Genomic DNA, 23,516 nt, shown 5'->3' with positions numbered 1-23,516 from the left:
TTATCTTAAAGTCCCCTGTGAAAATAAGTGTTTCCTATGTAAAACCTATGTAGACTCACACAAACTTTTTCTAATGAAATTTCATGCTCTAGTCACAGTAGTTTTCTTACCAAGAAAAGGACAACGAGAAGAGAAAACCAGAAAGCAGACATTCTACCACCACATATGGCAGCTTAATTTCATTTAGCTCTAACCTCCCCGCCCTCTTCCTTCGGGCCATTCTCATGAATTTTTTCTCATGGTCTTCGTACGCTTCTCTAAATGCGAAAGTCCCCGCCTATGGACGACAACACGCCCACAAAATGGCATTCAAAGGCGCGGTGCCAGCGGAGAGAGAAGGGGAGGGGGCAATGCAACTGCCAGCTCACTCATTATGTCCTAGACAGGGCTGGAATCCTAAAGAGCGCCAGGGCACACATTAAAAATGTATGGTGTGGCGTGGGCGCTAGTAAAGTGCACCGAAAAAAGAAGATACCCTCTTGAAATAGAATTTCTCTAAAATATAAATTGTTTAAAGTTGATTTTCTATGCTGTTTAGATCTGAAATTCTATTGAATTTAAACTGATAAAGAATCAAGAATCTAATCATGTAAACCAGAATAGCTACTCTTAAGACCTCTTCAAATGGAACTGAACTAAAAATGTAAAATTACTATACATAAGACTGCACACGCAACTTGAAATTTAAGATTGTTTCCCCAAGATCTTAAATTATTTTGTGGTCTGTACCTCGGATGCGAGTGCCTGCAAAGCGTTGCCTACTTTTGTGGCCGACGTCTAGTTTAAACACACGGAACGACGAGATGGCCAGAGGGGCAAGGAGCGGCAAGGAGAGGCAAGTAGAGGGGGTCAAGACGGGGAATTCTGCACCCTCCTTCGTCCTTCGTCCTGATCACAATGTGTGTGCATGTCTTTTGTTTGCTTTTTACCGTTGAAAATCAGGCTATCGATTTTTTCCCGCAAGGCGCCCAAAAGCCAGGAGATGGGGGCGTAGCCGGCGTTGGGGGCGTGGTCGGTTACTTGCGCTTTTTCCGCATGCCTTCTGTTTACTTTTTCGAGCGAGGACACGCTCCTGACGTTGAACGAACCACAAGCTTAATGCGGAACTTTAAGCAGATTTCCACCAGCCAGTGGAGAACTGGAAAAGTGGTCACCGAAATGGAAATTCAATTTGAAAGTGCTGCAGACGGGCGGTCAATCAAAGAGTTTGACAGTTTGTGCTCTCGGTGTGGGTTATTTAATTTGCAAATAGAAACTAATTTACCGGCAATTAGCAGCAGGCAGCAACACCGAAGGCCAAAGCAAACAAGGACGAGCAGACAGGAGGTCCTGTGTATCCAGTATCCCTTGCCTCCCCACTCGCCTGCCAAACAACCATTGTTGGTTTGCTTAGCAATTAATGATTTTCAGTTAATTTGAGGGGCGAGTCGAGCATGAAATTGAATTTAAGACGCCGATCACGTAGCAATCATAACCAAAAAATATGGCGCCAATGCGGCAAAAGGACCAAAAGGAGTGGAGAAGGGCAGTCCTGTCAATTAATAGCAAGTTTCTCGACTCCGCAGCGGAAGTATCGCCACGAGGCGATGAAGTGTTGATGCCACAGAAGTCACGTATTTGAGAAGTGGGCAAACGAATCGAGAATAAGGCCAATTTGAGTGGCCTCCTCCCAAATCAAAAGCGAGTAAATGCAGTGTAATGTGACAGACAATTAATGCTTGCGGCTAGAAAACTTTAATAAAAAATCAATTACAATAAAATCGATTTTAAATTATAAAACCTTTGCAGTGGCAGAAAAAAACAAATACACCCCAATTAATTGAAACTCAATGATTAAACTCTGGTATTATATGCAAGCCTCTCTCTGTCTGTGCCTGTCATTTCTGGAACAGGCCAATTTATTGAGCCAACACCACCCAACATCAACCTCGTCCCCTCGCCAAACTCTATTTTTCGGTTGAAATGCTGTCAGCGCAATTTCCCCGGCCATCAGAAAGCAATTGTCAAACGAAACGCTCGGGCTGGAAAAGCCCGGGAAAATGCTTGAACTGTTTTTTCCGCCGACGTCACTGCAGGTGTTCGCCGCTCACAAATGTGGAGCCTCTCAAATGCCAGATTTTAATTGAAATTACGTGCATTCATGTCCCAAAGCTCCAGCTTAATTCAATCAACCGGTCCGCTTGAAAAAACTCTTCCTTTAAAGGGCGGCCAACAGTTTTAAACCCTTCGGCAGGGCGAGAAAAGAAATCCTGATTGACTTTCTAATAGCTTGGCAAATAGTTGTGTGCGCCCCCAAAGAATGCAACAAAGCTGGCCATACAATTAAAGTTAGCTGCTAAAAGCCACCGAACCAAGGGGGTAGCCCTTCCACCCACAGACACCCAGAAATTTTTGCCACACACAAGAATTTTCTTCTCGCTCGCTGGCTTTTTTGTTGTTTTCTTTTTTTTTTTTGCGCCAGCTTGTCTTGTTTGTTACGGCAAATAGTTTTAATGGGCGGCGGTTTTCCGGCGAACAGTCGAACTTTTGCACAGGCAAGACAATGGAAAAGAAAAGCGAAAGAACTCGCTTCAATTTGCAGCAATTTGTTATGAAATTCAAAGGGATCTGCATGGCTCTGCTGCTCCCTTGGCAATTTGCAAGGCAATTAAACTTGACGGCGGCAGCAGGGAAAGTTCCGCCGCAGTTTTCCCTCGGCCGTACCACGTTGCGTATGCGCAACGATTGACCGGCGTGGAGTTGCTGAAATAAAAACTGCATAAATAAACACTTTGGCCGGGGAACTCTGCTCCGAGTCTGAGTCTGACTCCCTTTACATTCCATGTAATTCCGTGATTGCGCATTTATGGCTTCATTTGCCTCAAACATTTTTATGTCTGATTCGTTGGAGGGGAGGGGAAACGTGGAGGGGAGTGGAGAGGGGGAAAGCGAGGCTTCCCTCTGTGGTAATTTGCAGCAGCAGCGTCCTTTGAACCCTCACACCGCTCTTATCGAACATTTGTCCTGCGGCGCTTGGCCATATTTTACTTTAAATGTGCCCTTCATGTAAATGAAGATTCCACTCTTTAGTCGAATCCATACTCGTATATCAACATTGTATTTACCGCTGCACAAATTAAGGTCACATTCACGGAACATTCCTTCGCGATTTTCACTTCTCTGTGCGGCGTCATCATTAAATAAAGAAAAACCAAAGTGAACTGAGGCGAGGCAAACGTAAAAAGGAAATTGCGTAATTTCATTAATAAAATAACACTGCCGAGGAAATGGAGCGCATTTCGGTGGTTGGCGGGTTCTTTAGTGGTTTGGATTTTGCACAATCAGTTTTGGGTAGGGAAATGAAATGGCCCCGAAATCCTACTTATGCATAGTAAATGTGGCCGAGAGAAGGAGCCCTTTAACCTCGATAGCGGATTTTAATGTTTCAACTTGAAACGTTTTACGATTTTAGCGAGCTTTAAAACCGGTGATACATTTCAACACAGAATGGCTTTTCTGATATACTGGCTGGCCAGAGTTTTATGGAACTAATTCCCCTTCGACACCTTCTCGCAGTCCCTCTAAAAGTTTGTCATCGATTTCTGACCTTTTCATTATTGACTTAAGAAACATAAGCTGGCCTAACCTATTTTTCATTACTCCTTTTTCGCCCCGATATCCTTGAGTGGCTTGAATTTATGGGAGGAAATTCCTGCAAGGTTGCAATGGAACGAAATAAAGAAAAGACCGGAGGAATAAAGTTTCACAAAACTTATGAAATATATGGCAAAGTCGAGGCGTAAATAGAAACTACAATGTTCTCGGCTCTGCCTCTTTTTCCAACCTCATCCTTCTTCCTCTTCTCGGCTTTCCTTTCTTTTGTGGCTCACGTTTCAGTTGGAAATTGCGAGTAACGAGGAAAATTAAAAAGCAATATACAAACAGCAATCACGCACACAGCGGCACAAAAAGAATGCCGAAACTCAAATTAAAGAAAGTCAAAGTTTACACTGCAAGAACCACATAAAAATGAAGTCTTGATTTAGGTCAGGCACGTGTGAATATTATAAAAGCTGGAGATATTATATATATCTGTAAATGTTATTATTTGATTGCGTCTATCTTTAATTTCTTGCAGTGCACATGTGGGTGTGTCCCGAGCCTAAAAGTAGGCATCAAAAGCACACGCGTGCGGTCATTAAGTAATTCGGTTTAATGGCCAGCGAGCTGGCCACTCTTTCGGATCCAACTTCCCCAGTTTCACCTCACTTTTCCTGGGCTTTTCCCACCACACTCCCCCCTCCCCCTTTTTTTTGGGTGTTGGAGTGGGTGGTTGCCTAATGAGCCACACAACGCGAACAGAACACGCCGAAAGTGCGCTAATGTTTGTTTGTGGCATTAATTTTGTTTACAAGTCGTTTGTGCAAGTGGACCCTGAAGGGTCACTCATCCACCCGATCACCCAACCACCCGATAACCCACACTGCCCCCGCTCACGCAAGCACCCCTTTGGCGTCCCCCAAAGTTGTCACTGCCTGTCCTTTCATTAGCGACGTCGACGGGGCTTCCCCCTCCTCCTCCTCTTTTTCCACCAAGCTAAACTGCTCCTCCATCATTCATATTCAATTTGCGTTCTGTTTTTATTGCGCCTTAGCACAGACTACAAATATTTGAGTTGCACTCATTCTGCTCGGCTATGCAGATGGGGAAAAGCAAAAGGGGTGCGGGGAAATTGGGGAAGGGGGGGGATGGGGGGTTGGGTGAAATGGACACTTTCTGGAGGAGCGCACTTAATTGATTGCTTTTCAGCTCGAGCTAGTCTAGTGCGGAGGGTTGGCTGCGTAATTGATATTTAATTAAAACGCAGCAGCTCAGCTGAAGTAGTTGCCAACTCATGAGTGGCCTGCAAAAAAAGGAGGAAGGAGAAAGGACGAAGGAAGTAGGGAGTGGTCACCATCCGGAGACACTAAGCGTGAGTAATGGCAGTCATCTCAAGTCAGCAGCTGGAAAAACAGGAAGATACCCAGAATAGCAAATTAAATCAAGTGGCCAGCAGAGCACGCAGATTGTTCAGCATCAGTCGTTAAATTAAAATACTTCAAAGACAATACAATTTTTAGTAGACACAATACCCTCAACTAGTTTTCAATCCAATATAAGAGAATAAATATTCCAGGCTAATATCAGAAAAATGTAGAAGCAACCACAACAAAGAGGCAAGAACTTCTGGGGGGAAAAATGTGAAAACAAATTCGAAATAATTCCAGCAACTCTCCATTTGCCGGAAAGAAAATCCACACTTGAGGAAATTCCCGTCACTCGCAACTGCAGAAACTATGTCAAATGGAAAAGAAAAGGGAAAACGAAAACCGAAACCCAAACAAAAATAGAAACCGAAAACACTCCAATTGCAGCAAATCAAGCCGAACAACTTTGTATGTATATGTGTGTGTGTGTGTGTATGTGTGGCACTTGAAACTTTCCGGCTTTCCCGCAGACAAGGTGAGGTAGGCAGTTAGCCAGTAGTTTGGCCAGGTCCTCGAGCGCTTGTTTGCCTTTCTGCCGCCTCTGCTGCTATTGCTGTTGCCACTGCTGTTTTCCTGCTGCCTTTTTTGCCCGGCCATAATTATAAATCAACTAGCTGAGTGCGCCCCACCTGCTGCTGCTTACTCCCAACTAACTAATCCACTCAGGCACAAGCCGAGGGCAGCATTAAAAGCCGCCGCCCCCAACTCCGGCGAACTCCTGCCTCGGGCGACCCACTTGCAACAAGTTGGGTGGGGCTCGGGGGGCGGGCATATTGCCACAGTTAGTTGACTCACTTTCACTCGAAGGGCGTAACAGAACAGAAACTGAAACAGAAGGTACACGTGGGGAAAATATTATAATCGAACCCAAAATGCATTTATATTAGAAGCGAAATGTCGTACTTAAGAATTTATTTTAATATTTAACTGAAAGGAAACAATTTTAGTGAGCAAGAGAGCAGTAAGTCACACACTTTTTGCGCAGTGGAGCAGATAGTTAGGGGTGAGGAAAAGCGACCCCAGTCAGGGCATTTCCCCTGTGTATGACATCAGCTATAATTTCCATTACGAGTCGAGCGCTGAAAATTGTACACCAGGGAGCTTATTAAGCACGCTCCCCCTGCCTCCCCTGTAATGTGCAAATGAAATGAAATAAAAATGTCAGAGCGCGGGGCTCGGAATGCCGGCGAACCGAAAAAAATTCTTAAAAGCAGGGGGTGAATATCAAACAAAAAAGCGAAAAAGCGAAAAAGGAGCCGCACGACATCGGAGGAGAAACTTGGCCAGCGTTTTCTATAACTTTGCTGCTGGCCTTACTTGTTGCCAATCTGCTTGGCGTTGCCGCTCTTGAACTACCAAATACCAATCCTTGCACCATAATTCCCATAATTCCCCTGTCCTGAGTAATGTTTACCCGAGGACAATAACTTAAGTGTGTCATGTGCGGATCGTAAATTCGCCACTGACCCGGCCATTTGCATAAATCACAGGGTATTGCAGTGGATAGTGGGGATGTAAACTTATAGGGCCATTAAAGTCGCATCCAAGAAGGCATTTTAACGATTTTCGGTTTTAAAGGGAGGTTAAGGAGTTGTTTGAAGCATGCATTAAATTCAAACTTAATTATTTATGTGCAATCAAAGATATTAAAGGTATTTACTGCAAAAGTAATCCTTAATGTATAAATATTCTCATAGAAATATCTGGTTTCTCTTAGTGTTCAGGAAAAAGGACGAATCTTACGGGGTGGCACTTACATCACTTGGCAACTAAATCAAAGCATTGCATACTTTGCCGGCGTGAAATTACATAAGTTCCCCAACTTCCTTTCCTCCTTTGAGCCGCTCCGCTGGTTGGTCTCTGCTCGAGTTTCACGCACTTTCCCTTTGTTTTCAATTTCGTTTTAATAATCGTAAAGGGAGGAGCTGGGCAAGGATGGATGTTGGCGACCGGGAACGAGGGCTTTGGGGGCCATGGCAACCGATGGCTCAGATTTCAACGCTTATTTGGCTTCTGATTATTATTTCATGCTCGTGGGCCGCTCAGCGCTGCGAGTCCTGAATCCTGAATCCCGAAACCCCGAAACCCCGAATTCTGAATCCCGACTGTCGACTGTCGAATCCTGAGTGCTGTTCTCACGCATCACGCCCCCAAAAAAGAACGCAGGCCATGATATTTGCCTTTTTATCGCCTCCGCCACATTTCCCCGTTTTCCCATTTTCACATTTCGCGTGAAAACCTTGTCCCTGTTCGTGTTCCTCTTCTGTTGTTTTCAAAAAGTTTTGCGTGTTATTATTATTTTACTTTGCCATCTTTTTCTGCCACGTTTCGGTTTTATTTGCCCTTTTGTTCGGTTTTATTTTTCTGTTTGCTGCCCTGCACCATTCATCAATAATTCACATTGATTTCTTTTACCCCCCCTCGCCCTCCTCCTGTGCTCTCTCCTTAATGTTAATGTTATCCCAGTTGGTTTCCCGGCTTCGCTTTGTTTTCCCTTCAATTCGCCGTGTAAACAATTGACAGGATACTCCATCGGGGGAGCACTGTCTTCCGAGGGGAGGAACGTGCCAAAGTCATTCGAGTCGCGATGCATATATCCTCGTACTCGTATATAGTTACAGGTGCGTCCGAGGGGATTGCAAAATTTATGCCAAAGTACAGTCTGCTGATTTTGCAAGGGAATATTCCCAGTTCGTTTAGTTCCAAGGGAACTACTTCAAAGTGAGTGAACAAAGTATAAAAAGCGGGTTAGTGAGAGGTAAAAATAGAATTCACTTGTAATTATAGAACATTAAAAATCTTTTTTAGAAATACATATATTTGTTAATAAAGGGGGTTATCCTTCTTGTTATTCAAATAAAACATTTACGTATGAAGCTAATATTCTTTTTCTGTATTTTGTGTCCTGAATATCCTAAGTGGCTGTTGCTCCTGGTGATGATATAGCTACGTCGCAGCAGTCAAGGCATAAAATAGAATATAAAAGAAAAAGTCGGATGAAACACAACACTCAGTCATGCGTTTCCCTCTTTTAGCTCGCTGTTGTTCCACTCTCTTTTCTGCATAATCTGTATCTGTATATAGTATATGTGTGTATGTGTGTAGAGATACTGCATGCTGATTTGATTGGATTTGATTTAATTTTCCAATTGAAAACACTTTATCATGTTACCCGTTCACGTGTGTGAATGTGCTAGAACAACATGAGCGGAAGCTGCCGAGTTATTACGAATGGAAAAAAATGGGAATAGCTACGGGGCGGATACTTGATAAGTCGTTGCTGCCACGAAATGCTGCGCCCGATTTAGTCGGAGTTTTGTGTAAGCCGAGACGTATCTGCAACACATTGCCAGCAAGAATTACAGCTTATGAAATGGGGATTTATTGTCAGGAATAATGATTAAAATAACATAAGGAAAAATATGGAATTTTGTAATACATACGAGTGGGAAGAAGCATTTTATCTCTATGTTTTATTATCTTTAGAGATTTTAAGATAACATGGTTTTAGTATTAAAATACATACGTTGCTAAAAGCGTGTCAGAGTAATAAACAAAAAAAGTTCATTTTTCTTTGAGATTTATCTTCTACAACGTTTATAAATTCCAGTAAATTTGCCTGCAACTGAAGGTACTTACACCTTAAGGACTCTCCTATCCCCTTACTTGATTGCAATTGAACCGACAGCTAATCGTTTTTCCTTCTTGCTCTTCTCTCCCCGCAGCAACTGTTCCGCTCGCAGAACCCGAACCTTGCTGCAGTTGCCACAAATGCGGCCGCCGCAGCAGCAGCCGCGGCAGCTGCCACATCAGCAGCGAGTGCTGCTGCAGCGGTGGGCGCTGCCCCCGTGCCGAATGGCTCGCTGCAGCAGTCGCAGCAGCAACAGCAGCAGCAGCAACAACAGCAGCAACAGATGCAAATGGCGGCCGCGTCGCAACAGTTTCTGGCCGCCCAGCAGGCGCAGAATGCCGCCTACGCCGCCCAGCAGGCCACGCCCTACGTCATCAATCCGGGACAGGAGGCGGCCCCGTACATGGGCATGATTGCCGCCACCCAGATGCCGCAGTACTACGGCGTCACCCCGTGGGGCATGTATCCGGGCAATCTGATTCCGCAGCAGGGCACGCAGCCGCGCCGCCCCCTCACCCCCTCGCAGCAGGGAGCCGAGAATCAGCCGTATCAGGTGAGATATATACCAGATACCAGAGCCATTATCATCCCGCACACTCGCTGTGTGTGTTCTGAATGGCGACTGCAATGGAGCGCGTACTGTACATAGAAGCACTTGCATTGCACTCCGGTGCACAGACTGTACGACAGGTGTCAATTGCCCTACACTCGCGGTCACAACAGCAGTGCTGCTAATTAAAGTAGTTAACCAGTCTGCTGCCAAATATAATTAGAAGCCAAGTATTAATGCTTTACTGCAGCGAACATAGTTATATCAATTATAAGGTTTAAAAGCTGAAATGTTAAGTGTTAACTTACCTTTAATCAGCATACGTTTTTTTTACATTTTATGTACATGTGTAAATTAAAATTATGTAGAACTATGTATAGCTCATTTGTAATTGTAGCCGCCAGCAGATAATTGGACCCGAAACGTTGTATATTTATGCTCTGTCTTTCTTCTTTTCTCTTTTTTATACTCACATCATCAACAACACGCTTCCATAACCAACCAACCAACAATAAACAACAAAACAAACTCTAACCTCTGTACAAAAACGAAACCGAAATCCGAACCGTGTAAAATACCGTGTGACCATGCGACCACCATGGGGCTGTACAGGTCATCCCGGCCTTCCTCGATCCTACGGGCTCCTTGTTGATGGGAGGACCCCGCACCGGGACGCCCATGCGTCTGGTTAGCCCCGCCCCCGTTCTCGTGCCCCCGGGCGCCACCCGTGCCGGTCCCCCGCCCCCGCAGGGCCCACAGCTCTACCAGCCGCAGCCGCAGACGGCCCAACAGAATCTCTATTCGCAGCAGAACGGCTCCAGTGTCGGAGGTAAGTGATTTTTACATATTATTTTGAAGAGGAAAAAACGTGTTATTTAGGCAATATTAGGTCTCTGCGTTGTGCAAAAAGCATCCAATAAAATAAGGTTACCTTTTTGGCATACATTACGTATGAGTAATATTTCGTAAGTCGATAGCGAACACTTTGATTATGATTAACTTATTTGAAGTAAACGATTTAAGCAATGGTGTTGGTCCTCAGAATTAAATGTAAGTTACCTTATGCTTAAAATTTACTAAAATAATTCATTTACAATCACTGTGATTATAAGAGCTCAGCCAAAGTTATTTTGCCCAGTGATTAGCGACACAAATTGTAATTAGTGTAAAGTGTGGCACATCTTCATCAACATCCTCTCCTTGTACAGCATAGTTTATGTATGCATAGCCATTTATCTTTGTTTATCTAACAATTCTCTTTGTACTCGAAGGATCTCAGCTCATAAACAGCAATATTCGTGCTTGCCAAACGCTTTTGGATATGTGTCTAAATAGTAATAACAGAAAAGGGGAGTAGTTGTCCTTGCAACTTGTCAGCACTCCTGCAATTTATAATTTCAAATTTTCATTTCGATTATTTTGCTGTGCTGCTCTACATTTTAAATGTGCAGGCTTATTAGGTTAGCGGTACGAAAGAAACTTACCCTTGGCAACTTAGTTGAGGGAATGTTATTTTGCCAAATAATTTAAAGCGCTTAGACCTCTCCAGAAGTTTTCATATTCCCAAAGCAAGATATTAAGGGCTCCCCAAGTAACAATTACAGGGCATACATGAGTTTGGCATTACCTAGTCCAGAATGTATTACACCATGGAAAGCCATGAAAACCAACTGTTTGTGTCAGTAAATTTCCCTGTTTTCATACATATCTAATGCACAGAAGAGCCATCGAGGAGAAAACTAACAACAATTGCATGCAAGCACGCAAAATGTTATTATTGCCAATGCTCCGGCAACTTCGGCTTTCAACTTCAACTATAATGCAACTACAACGAAAACAACTGCAGAACTCCCGACGACTGACTCATGCAATTTCGAACGTAACGCGATGAGTTGGGGAAAACTCCATGCCGAGAGGGAAAAATAGGGGAAAGGGTTGCGAAAACGTTTCGCATTGCAACTTGGATATTTATGCCAGTTTATGCATTGAAAATAATATAGAGTTCACTGAGAGCGAACAAAAAATGTGCACTCATTAAAATAAAGTTTTTTTTCGTTATTTTTAAACTCCTAAAAATCGGTTATCGTATTTCATATATTCTAATACCCCGCATAAACCCTTTGTTTGCTATTTATGTTGTCCAACTCTCGAAAAGTTTGTCTGTGTGATTGTAAATACCCAAAAATAACAAATTACACAAACTAGAAGCAAAATGTTTGCGATGGCTTATCATATTTCTTGCTGCAGAGCATTTGTTGTAGATTTATAGAATTTCAAATTATAATTAATATGAGCAGTTGGGCAATGAAAGTTTGCACTTCAAGCGCTGTAACTTTTACGAATGATTTAAAGAGCAAGTGGAAATAAGTTTCTTTTAGTTGCTTACTTACTTTAATCGCAGCTCACGGAAAATGTTAAAGTTCCTTTAACCCCAAACACACACGAGCGTTGCGAACATCAGTCGTGGACAGCGCCATTAACTCCATTAACAATCAGGCGAAATCAATTATTACGCTTTCCACCTACCGGTTTTTATTTCCCGACCGCATGCAAAAACGCTCTTTCCATTAACGGAACAAATTTCCCGGAATATGGGAGTCGAATCCGTCTGACGGTCGGGAGCTGGCATTATTATGTCGTTAATTCATTTTGCCTCATATGGCAGTTTAATGAAGTTTCCAGTTTTCTCTTCTTGCACGCTGTTGTTCCACACGGCGTATGAGTGATTACGTATTTTAATTTTAATTTTTTTTTGTTTTTTTTCCGCTGCCGTTATTACTGAAATTGTTTTTAAACGCCGGAATTTTAAGCTCGCCCTTTAAGACCTGCGATCTGCAGGAGTCCTCCAGTTAAGAAATCCCTTTCGGATTTGAGTGGAAGCCCAATCGAATGCAATCCGTTGTCGAGACCGCAAGTCAAGTCCTGACATGCTTTGCGTGGAGAACCGTGATGATGCCGGGTGATTAGACTGAGGGCCTCTCGAGGAGTGTGCCACATTCACGGATCCACCTGCACATGTCGTACTACCAATTTGGATTAGTTGCACTGGCAAAAACTTATAAACTGGTGAAATAGTGTTTGCACGAAAGAACATTATGGAAGAAGTTATCTTTAAATATATAAAAATATTATAAAAACTAAATAAGCTTCCAATACTTATTCAATATAATTTGGTAATCATTGGAAGTATAAATGATTCCAAGAGCTTTAAAGATTGTCGCTCAACCAAATAATAAATTCAAAGACTTAATCCTTAAAGAGCAATTGGTATCACATTCCTCAATGACGTTTTTGCCCCAAGTGTAACCATTTCCACTTGCACATTCGCATCTCAATTACAATTAGCACATGGCGCCCACACAGTTTGTCCTCCGATGGCACAAATCCCCACTAACAACTGAAGCCGGCAGGCGGCCTCATCAGCCACCCACTCATTATGTTGTGCAATCGATGCTGTACAGTGAACACCCTCGTTACCCACCCTCCTTCTAGCTGACTATCTGTCTCGCTGTCTGCCTGTCTGACTGCCTGACTGTGTGCAATGTCAAAAAGGCTTTTTAATGGAGATTATATTGTTTTAAGTGGCTGGCTGAAGGAGGACGACGAACAGCGGGGGGCACGAAGGAGGAGGATGCTACCAATAGCACGAATCCCCATTCTGCGTCAGAGACAAGCTGCAATTACAAACGTTAATGCGCCTTGGCCTGGCCGAAAGAAGAAGAAGCAAAAGAAGAGGGGTGGATGGGTGTCAGGCGGCTCAGTGGATTGGAAATGGAGGAAAACGGGGCGGAAAAGAGGGAAAGCTGCTTGACTTTGCAACCGCCAAACCCATTTCGGGCATTGCCTTGAAAACAATGAGGGTAGCACAACAGAAGCAGAAGCAGAAGCAGAAGCAGCAAAGGCAGAAGCAAATGCAGAAGCAATAGCGGCAGGAACATCCTCCTTTGCCTGCTAAATTATTATGTACACCTTTCGCATGTTGGCAACATGTGATTGCATCACACACGGGGGTGCTGGAAAAGTGAAAGGCCCACCACCACTACCATCACTTTTACCGCCATCATTGCATATCGAAACCACCACGCAGCCACCAAACCACTCTGCATACAATGCAGCACATTGTTCGTCCTGCCAGCAGCTGCTTTATCCGCCTCCTCCGGCAGCCGCCTCCTTTCTGCGGCAGCCTTTTGTGCAAATGAATTCGTTTATTTTGTAAAATGTCAATTGCTATGCTGGCTTACAGCACAGAACACAGAGCACATAGCACAGAACACAGAACGCTGGGGATAAGGGGTTAACAGGAGCAGGGGATCCTGGCCGGATCGCAGGCAGCACACGGTTGACACTTGCTGCGTTGTCGGGAGGTGTTGGTGGCCGTGTGTGCACTTTACGCTTAATGAAAGTCTCAATGATGTGTACCACACGGCGTATGCGTGACACAACTCAAATTAAATCGGAAAAAAAGGGAGAAAAGTTTGATGTAATAGTGCAAGGACTTGCACTGTAAATTTAATTAACTCTTTATCTTTGTAATTTCGATTCGCTAGTTGGAAGTACTTCTCTATATTTTCTAAACTACAAATTACTTTTGTAATAATGATTGATAGTTGCAATAAAATCAACTTGGAGTTTATTCGAATTTAAACAAAATTAATTTACTTTTATCTGTCTGCAGCAGTTGCTCGGATTTAATTGCCGGCTGCAACTAAAAGTTCTGGCAGTAAATGGGAAATCCCGGATGCAATGCTTAGTTTAATGACAGCCAGCGGGAAAGGCGGCAAAAGTTTGTAATTCTTGCATTTAAATTGCAACTAATTTGGCGTCTCCCGACGGCGAAGAAATCGAGGGAGGGAGAGGACTAAATTTCAAATACAGACGGCGGAAAAACACAAACAATTTGCGTCCGGGAAAGTGTTTGGGCGGAGATTTCGACGGCTCCGCTCGGCGTATGTTTTCTGTCTGTTTATTTTATTTCCTGGGCCTGCGTTCGGTGGGGTTTTGGGTTTCGGGTTTTGGTTAGGTGCGTGTAGTTGCACAATTTAAAAGGGAATTATTCATGCAATTTGTGCTGGGCGGAGTGCCAACCAGTGGGTGTTGGGAGGTGGGGTGTTGGATGCTGGGTGGTTTTCGGGGGTGCAAGGGTGGTGGCACATTTTCCATTCCCTTCTCTAATTCAGAGCCTGCCCGACGACCGTCTGTCTCAGCTCAACTCAACTCGGAGTGAGAGCTCTCCTCCATTTGGGATACACTTTGCCAAATGAAACTGCAGCCACGTGGGACACTGATAAAAAAAAATACATTTCTGTTCTAAGAACAAAGGAATAAATGAATTTCCATTTATTAAATGTTAAATAGTTTGCAAGATAAGATAAACTTTGTCGTTGTTGATGAACCACATTCTGTATTAAATTTATTATCTTATTAAATCTTGTTTAGACAAGATTTGTTTATGTAATTTAACACCTTTTTTCCACAGTGCACATGTAACACGGCTGCTGCGTGTGTGTGTGTGCCTTGTGGGCGGTGGGTGGCATTAAAAGACGCCAAGTTTATTGCAGGCGACATTCTGTGGTTTATGCACACGTTCCGCAAACAGAAAGGGAGCGGCAATGCGGAGGAAAGGAGACGGCACTAGACGCGAGACGACACTTTGCCGCTCGTCCTTAGCTTAATGTAATGATTTTATGAATTATAAATGCACACACGTGCACATTATGCACAAGTCTCGCTCGCTCGCTCACTCGTGTATTTCTGTCCTCGTCGCTCCTCCCACACAAAGGGGGGAGGGGAAAAAAGTGAAAACGCATTAAAACTGCGAGTCATTTAAATGTCGAGCGAAAGGTCGGCGGGTGGAAAGGTGGGTGGTGGGTGGGTGGAAAGGAAAACTATTCTCGGCGCGGGCAACTTTGTAAGCGCTGTTAAGTAGGCTATGAAAAAACGGTTTAAGGGGGCATTATATGAAATGTAATTAGTGCTAAAGCGCGGCTTCAAAGTAACGGAAACCGCGCTTTAATTGCTTCTGAGTTCTTAAGGTTTTTAAGCAGTCGAGTGCGCTTAAATGAAATAGATTAAATAGATTAAATAGATTACGCAACCCAGCAACCGGCAATCTTGTATCGCAAAAGTTAAGATATTATATTTGAATTTACTTTTTAGCAATGCAATCAAGTTGAAAGCCTTGCCCACATTTCCTTTTCCTCGAGGAAAATGGAGTCATTTTCCCTGCGTTACTTCAACTATCGATTTCTTGGCTACACCTGCTAACACTGCTCCACTTTAGTTTGCAGAAACAAACACCGGCATTGTATATTATTTACCAACACCATTCCGCAACTTTCAACAAATTGCTTAATAACTCGGTCAACAAATTGCGCACACTGTGTTGACATTTACAACACTCTCCTTGCGCTGCCTTTTCCACTCCCCCTGGGAAGCCACTCGAGTGGTGCAACCACCCAAAGCCAGCCACCCACTCACCTGGGGCAGCCGGAACTTTCGCAACCCCTTCGCGCAGCTGTTGTTGCATTAGCAGTTAAATAACTTAATGTGTCCAGGCAGCGTTTATGGCGCACTTGCCGCCCCTCGCTACAAATTTGAGCAATTAATTTGCACCTTCCCTTTTCCGGTCGCCAAAGTGCAGTTGAATCGCAGGAATTGGGATTGAGAAAGAATCTTTTATGGTCGGAACTTTCGCTTTTGGCCGGGTCACACATTTCCGTATCATGGCTCGCAGGGAATACGAGATGCCTGCAAATCCCTCAAAGTCACTCTCTCTGTCTCTCGTTCTCTGCTTTCCCCCCGCTTAGATGGCAAATCAAATGCCAGTGACAGATTACGGCATCAATCAAGTTGGCACCGTCTTCCACCCAGCTACATCCACTTATTGTTTCCGCCCACTCGTATCCTTTTACATATCCTCGGAGATTGCAAGCAGGCAGGCAGGAAGGCAGGAAGGCATCAGGAGCAGCAGCAGCAGCAGGAGCAGCAGGAGCCTCATGTGCGCGCACCATTAATGCTGTACATTATGGCTTACAGGGATGGATGTGCGGAGAAAGGGGGAAATGGGAAAGGGGAAAGGGAATGGGACAACTAGATATCTATCCTCCGCACTGCAAATGCCAAATGGCCAAGTGACTAAAACTAAGCCAGCAGCTGCGCCTTGAAGCGGGCAATTAAGTTTTACAGGCGCATCAAAGTCGCCCCTCTCTCGATTAATTACAAAACGGCGCTCGACAAGGATAATGGTACAGTTGCGTCGGGGTTTTATATCTGGACCAGCAGCCAGTTGATGTCCCGCTGATGGCTGTAAACTGAATTGAAAGTGCGGCAAGCTTAAGGGGCATTCGTAATTCCATTTGCAGATTGATTGTCCCTGCTGAGATTGATGATGCACTGCGACTTGGGAAACTATTTGTAGTTGTAGCTAACGAAGAGAACCAGTAAATATGTAAAACTTATAAATAAAAATTACGAAAAATCGGACAAAATTAAAAATTAACTTATGCTGAAGTTCAATAGGGAATTAAAATACAAACTGATAGAGGTATGCCACTTTCAAAACGGATAAATATTAACTTTTAATGAAGTACAATGGGGAATTAAAATACAAACTTATAGTGGGATGTCATTTTCAAATCGGATAAATATTAAAATAGTTATGGTCGCTTATTGTTATATTGTATATATTTTTTAAGTAAATTTTATATTTATTATTTTTTACTTATCGATCCTTTCTTTTATTCCTTTGCAGGCCTCGCCTTGAACACGAGCTCGCTGACGGGTCGCCGCGACTCCTTCGACCGCAGCACCTCCGCCTTCAGTCCCTCGGCGATGGACTACACCAGCAGCGGTGTGGCGGCGGCCGCCAACGCGGTGAACAGCACAGTGGCCCAGGCAGCAGCAGCGGCCGCAGCAGCCGCCGCCGCCGCAGCGCGTGGCAAGTGGCCGGGAGCGATGTCGGGAGCGGCGGGCGGAGCATACGGAGCCCTCGGAGCGGGCAACGCCTCGGCCAGTCCGCTGGGCGCTCCGCTGACGCCGCCTCCGTCGGCGCAGTCCTGCCTCCTGGGCAGTCGGGCACCGGGCGCCGAGTCCCGCCAGCGGCAGCAGCAGCAGCAGCAGCAACAACAGCAGCAGCAGCAGCAACTGGCCGCCGTCGGACTGCCGGCCACTGCAGCAGCTGCTCAGGCGGCGGTGGCAGCGGCCGCCAACAACATGTTCGGGTCGAGCAGCTCGCTCTTCTCGAACCACCTGGCTCTGCCGGGAACCGCAGCGGTGGCAGCGGCGGCGGCAGCAGCAGCGGCGGCCAACTCGCGACAGGTGGCCGCAACGGCAGCGGCTGCGGCGGCCGTGGCGGCTGCCGCTGGCGGAGTTGGCGGGGCCCCGCCGCCGGGAAGATCTCGCCTCCTCGAGGATTTCCGCAACCAGCGGTATCCGAATCTCCAGCTCCGCGATCTCGTCAACCACATTGTGGAGTTCTCGCAGGACCAGCACGGCTCGCGGTTCATCCAGCAGAAGCTGGAGCGAGCCACCGCCGCGGAGAAGCAGATGGTGTTCAGCGAGATCCTGGCAGCGGCCTACAGCCTGATGACCGACGTCTTCGGCAACTACGTCATCCAGAAGTTCTTCGAGTTCGGCACCCCCGAGCAGAAGAACACGCTGGGCATGCAGGTGAAGGGGCACGTGCTCCAGCTGGCGCTGCAGATGTACGGCTGCCGGGTGATCCAGAAGGCCCTGGAGAGCATCTCGCCGGAGCAGCAGCAGGAGATCGTGCACGAGCTGGACGGACACGTGCTGAAGTGCGTCAAGGACCAGAACGGCAACCATGTGGTGCAGAAGTGCATCGAGTGCGTCGACCCCGTGGCGCTGCAGTTCATCATCAATGCGTTCAAGGGGCAGGTCTACTCGCTGAGCACCCATCCTTACGGCTGTCGGGTGATCCAGCGGATCCTCGAGCACTGCACCGCCGAGCAGACCACTCCCATTCTGGACGAGCTGCACGAGCACACCGAGAACTTGATCCAGGACCAATATGGCAACTATGTCATTCAGCACGTGCTAGGTGAGTGATTATGATTGCAAGCCTGAAGAATCTTACTAATTTACTTTCCTTGTTTGTAGAACACGGCAAGCAGGAGGATAAGTCCATTCTGATCAACAGCGTTCGCGGCAAGGTTCTCGTGCTATCGCAACACAAGTTCGCCTCCAATGTGGTGGAGAAATGCGTCACCCATGCCACTCGTGGCGAACGCACTGGTCTCATCGACGAGGTCTGCACCTTCAACGACAAGTGAGTGCCTGGAAATTAGCCACTATCCTTACCCAACTAATCCCTTACTTATTTTTCCTTCGCCAGCGCATTGCACGTGATGATGAAGGATCAGTATGCCAACTATGTGGTCCAGAAGATGATCGATGTGTCGGAGCCGACGCAGCTGAAGAAGCTGATGACCAAGATCCGGCCGCACATGGCCGCCTTGCGCAAGTACACCTACGGCAAGCACATCAACGCCAAGTTGGAGAAGTACTACATGAAGATCACCAACCCCATAACGGTGGGCACAGGCACCGGCGGCGTGCCGGCCTCCTCCTCGGCGGTGGCCGTCAGCAGCGGAGCCGGAGCTTCGGCGTCGGTTACCGCCTGCACCAGTGGCAGCAGCACCACCACCACCAGCACCACCAACAGCCTGGCCTCGCCCACCATTTGCTCGGTGCAGGAGAACGGCAGCGCCATGATCGCGGAGCCCTCCTCGCCGGACGCCTCCGAGTCCTCGTCCTCGGTGGTCTCAGGAGCTGTGAACAGCGGCTTGGGTCCCATTGGACCCCCCACCACCGCCAACGGTGTGCTGTAAACAGAAAACAGAAAAAAACAAAAACTAACAAAAAAAGAAACAAAAAAGAAAAAGAAAACCAGGCAGTCAAAGGATGGATGGGCAGAAGCCATCTGAAACATCCTTCTCGAATCGCAGAATAGTTTTTAGGAGCCGTAGAGCTAAAGCATACCATAAACAAAAGTACATATAAATGTAAACTAATTTATTAAAAAGCAGCGATAAATGGAGCTGCTCTCGGAGATTTGTAAAGAGAACAACACACACGCGCCAAGCTAAGGAATCACGCTGGTCAGCTAAAAGAAAAGCAAGCAGCATGAAACTGAAACTAAAATTTGTATTTTTACGAACAAAAAAGAATAACACTCTCACGAAAGAAGATTTCAAAATATTTATACAATGCGCTCGCATGTTTAATTTGTAAAAAAAAAACACAAACACACAATGATGAAGGAAAACAGAAAGCGTGATTAAACGCGAAAAAGAAAACACAATGAATGTAAAGTAAAATGTCGAGGAAACCATTTTGTCTGCGTACACTTTCGTTGTAACTTTGTATAAATTAATGATTATATAGCAAGTCTATCTGTAAATGATTAACGTTTCGACTGTAAATTGATAAGAGGACAACTGAAGAGCCGGCGAGCTAAGGAATGAAGAACGTAGAAGAGCGGGCTGCATGAATAGGCCTAGAATTTATAAGTGCAGACAGAGGAACCATTTCAAATAAAAAGAAAAACATACATTATTACGAGGGATAAACAGCAGAAGCCACACTTAGTGTAGTATGTAGATTAAAACTGTTTTTGGAGCCAGCAGCTACCAAGACACTATGAAACAGAGACACACGAGACACGCCCACGCCCCCTCACGCACACTCGGATGCATACACCCACACAATGAACGACTCTTCAGCCCATTCACGTTGCTTTTGCACTATGTAAAAATTTTGTATAAAAAAAACCAAACTACAAACCATGTAAACCATGTAATTTTCAAATGTTTCACTGTAAAATGTATACATACTATATTTTGTAAATTTTTTTTAAGTCGCAAGTAACTCATACATATTCTATTCTAAACTGCACGCATGTATTTATAATTTTATACATATTAGCTGGCGTCCGATCGTCAAGGATCTGCAGTGATTTTGGTGCGTTGGTGCGCCAGCTAAAACAGAACCTGTTAGTCAAGTAAGCCCCAACTGATGATTGGATTTTAAAACTTTAACCATTAAATAAACAAAATTTTTTCCAAATTATTCCGCCACCCGTTTACGTTTGCTAGCCCACCTTAATGTATGATATATGTATAAATATGATTTTAATGAAGAATTTGCTTTCTCAACCATCTGCACACTGATCAAAATCAGGTGGAGAGTTACCTTTGTTATGTTAGACAGAAAGCGCTTGTTGCTCCCTGCGAAGCTTGAAATGCATTCGCTGTGCGGCAAATCATTAAAATGTTAGCCCTTCCTTCACGTAAGTGTATAAATTGTTTTAAAACGTCATCGAAACACTTGTAAATTGCAAACAAAAATTGTATATGTATACATACGAACGAATATTGTAAAAAGTAACAATACCAAGAATTTTGTACATTTTTGATATACATTTAGACTACTTCGCGACGCCTTATTCCAAATACTAAAATACTGAAAATATTGAAAACGAGAGATGGTAAGAAAAACGAATTTAGACTTTTTTGTCGGTTTCGTCGAAACACACAAAAATCCAATGTAAAACAATTTTTGGAGATCAATGTAAAGTGTATTATGCATATTTTTGTACACACAAATTCGTTGTCGTGTCGTTGTTGTTGTCGTCGTCACCGTCGTCGTTGTCGTATTTTGTATATAACAAGCAAAGGATACCAATCATTGAACATTTGTAATTTTCTGTACATTTCCCCCGGCCAAACACTCACACACACACACATCCCGTAAACCCGTTCCACCCATAATCATCCCACATAACCCCTATACCCGTATTATCCTGTCTCTGTACAAGTGAGCGCATTTCAAGCAACGGCGCAAGCAGGGCTCGGTATTATTTGTTTGGTATTTTTAGTTATTAACTTGTCAACTGCCTGTCTCTAGAGCGCAATGCACTGATAATTTTAATTTAAATAATCCATAGATGAAGATTGTATTTAGGATTCTCGAGTTCGATACGGAGTGAACAATGCAAGTAGAGATGCTTTCTGTAGACTAAACATGCTACACGCCGTGTACATTTGACGTGTAAAATACACAGGACACCCACACTCACACTAACACCTACACACAACACACACACACAACACACACAAACTCAAAGGACACAGCAAGCTGCTTAGCTGTAGTAGTTAGTGTAAGCCAGCAAATCCCTATAAATATTTAAACATACATATATACACGCATATAGAGTTATGTACTACACTTAGTTTTGAACTTGACGTGAGGCAACGTTTTTAAAAATGTATATGTAAAATACATGTGTAGAGTAGCGGAAGTGCTGTGGCACAGTGAAATTTACACGTAAGCTGGCGTATTCTACACACGCCCAGTTTTTACAGTAACAATTTTTTGCACGCATGAAGAACACTTGAGTATACAAGTCGAAAACTAAAAAACTAAAGCAAATTCCAATTTAAATGGATCAACATTAAACAAAAAGAATTGTAAACAATGTAACTTAAATTGTACGAGAATTCCCTGTAAACTTGTAACGAAAAGCGAAGCGGGCAAGCAATTTTTGCATGCCAAAGGCCAACTCGGCCGGGCATTTTAAATTGCAAAAAGAAAAGCAAAACCTGGCTGCAGCAAATTGTTTAAATTTCTTCGCCAACAAAATTGTAAAAACAAAAGTAAAGCCCAATACTGAAAAAGGGCCTAAACATAACCAATATATAAAGTAAAAACTAAACATACAGCAGAAGCAGAAATTTGTAACATTTTTTCGAAGCAGAACATTGTAAACTAAGCTAAGGACATAGCTAAAAACCATACTCTAAATAAAACATTTGTAATTTGTTGTAAAAAGGATGTAAGGAATGAGGGAAGTGAAAAATTTAAAGGCATGAAATGTGCTAGAGCTGGCGTCAAGTAAAACTATAAATTATATATAAATATAAATATATATTAAAGCATATACATACATATAAATATAAATATACAGTAAATAATTAATTACGAGAATATTTTGTAGTTACACACTCGAACACACGGAAAAATTCAAATATACAAACAGAGCGAAACCTTTAGTTTTGTAAACGGCGAGCGATTGGCACAAGTTATATAACTGAAATTTGGACAGCATTGCATTCGAGCATTTGATTTAACTATGCATTAGACTCTTATGTTTATTATTATTATACAAAATACGATTAATGCTAATTTCTTTGTGAAAAAAATAAAACAAGTTTATTATGTAGCAAAAAGCAAACGTTTTATTTCTCAATTCGACCCAATCGATTGGCCCTTCTCCACACTAGAAAACACACACACATGGTTTTTTTTCAGTTCGAAAAACCAAATTAAAGTTAAACTTCAAGTTTCAACAAATTGGCTTCAATGGAAGGCTGCGATGACTAGAAATCTGAAATCAAAATTGATATTATAACGGCATGCCATTAAAGAGCATAGCATTACATTGAAAATAAATATAGATAAATAATATACACTTACCATAACCTAAAGCCCTTCCAAAACCACAAAAAATTGCACAGCCAAAAGTGAGCGTAAGGTTCGAGGCATTTTATACGGCGCATTTTTTTATATATGAACAGGCTAGCTGTCTATATGATATGTATACCCAAATGATCCACTTTTATAATGAGCCAGTAAGTGAACAAGAAATATTTTTTTATCAGCCTTGGCAAGCTAGACTTTTACCAGGCCGTAAATTTTAACAAAATTATACATACCTACAAACAAGATTACCAAAACCTTATGCCCGATCTCCTAAACCAAATCGAAAAGAACAGCAAATTCCATACCATACCATTTTCAAGTAGTAGAATTTTTCCAAATTGTAGAAATGTAAACCTTTATATAAATATATATAGATTTGTAATTGAGCTCTCAAGTTGGGGTACTAATATTTCTATACGATACAAATCGACACCATAAACTCCTAAGTTGGTCGTTCCTTCTAGCGCGACTTTGAAGGTGAACTGGATACAGTAGTAAAACTCATGTAGAAAAGCAGCAGTAAAACATAAACCTAACTAAAAGTACACAAATATAGTTAAACTGTATATAGGGAAAACCAGGCAGGCACAAATTTTAAACTAAAATCTGTCGGTAAGTGGAGGGTCTTACTTGAAAGGAGTTGTATTGCCCAACTTCAGCTTCTTTGAGGAAGTGAATTTTGAAACTTGGTAGCCAAAAACATATAACCTTTTAAAACTGAAGATGATTCCGTTAGCTTTCGATCGTCCACTTTACCATGATGCAGTTGAGGAGCCCGCTCTTGACCAATGCTTGTACTCCACTGTATTTTGAATGCCTAAGCCCCAAT

General features: G+C 43.7%; 1 protein-coding gene across 8 annotated transcripts in view; it reads left to right on the top strand.

The window, feature by feature from the left end:
• Nucleotides 1–22,434, top strand: part of LOC108099274 (maternal protein pumilio) — a 172,258-nt gene extending 149,824 nt beyond the window's left edge. For 4 of the 8 annotated variants that reach the window (XM_017202654.2, XM_017202656.2, XM_017202655.2 and 1 more), the window contains exons 9-13: nucleotides 8,732–9,190; nucleotides 9,800–10,016; nucleotides 16,938–18,245; nucleotides 18,305–18,473; nucleotides 18,540–22,434. In XM_017202654.2, coding sequence (XP_017058143.1) covers nucleotides 8,732–9,190; nucleotides 9,800–10,016; nucleotides 16,938–18,245; nucleotides 18,305–18,473; nucleotides 18,540–19,035 — 2,649 coding nt within the window. In that variant the 3' untranslated portion in view covers nucleotides 19,036–22,434. The remainder of the gene's footprint in view (nucleotides 1–8,731; nucleotides 9,191–9,799; nucleotides 10,017–16,937; nucleotides 18,246–18,304; nucleotides 18,474–18,539) is intronic. The other 4 variants (XM_017202658.2, XM_017202662.2, XM_017202659.2 and 1 more) reach the window with 1 other exon arrangement.
• Nucleotides 22,435–23,516: the final 1,082 nt, after the last annotated feature.

This window comes from Drosophila ficusphila, unplaced genomic scaffold, assembly GCF_018152265.1.
Source record: "Drosophila ficusphila isolate 14025-0441.05 unplaced genomic scaffold, ASM1815226v1 contig_791, whole genome shotgun sequence".
Lineage (NCBI taxonomy): Eukaryota > Metazoa > Arthropoda > Insecta > Diptera > Drosophilidae > Drosophila > Drosophila ficusphila.
Note: the sequence above shows the minus strand (reverse complement) of the source record. Positions and strands in the feature narration are given on the sequence as shown.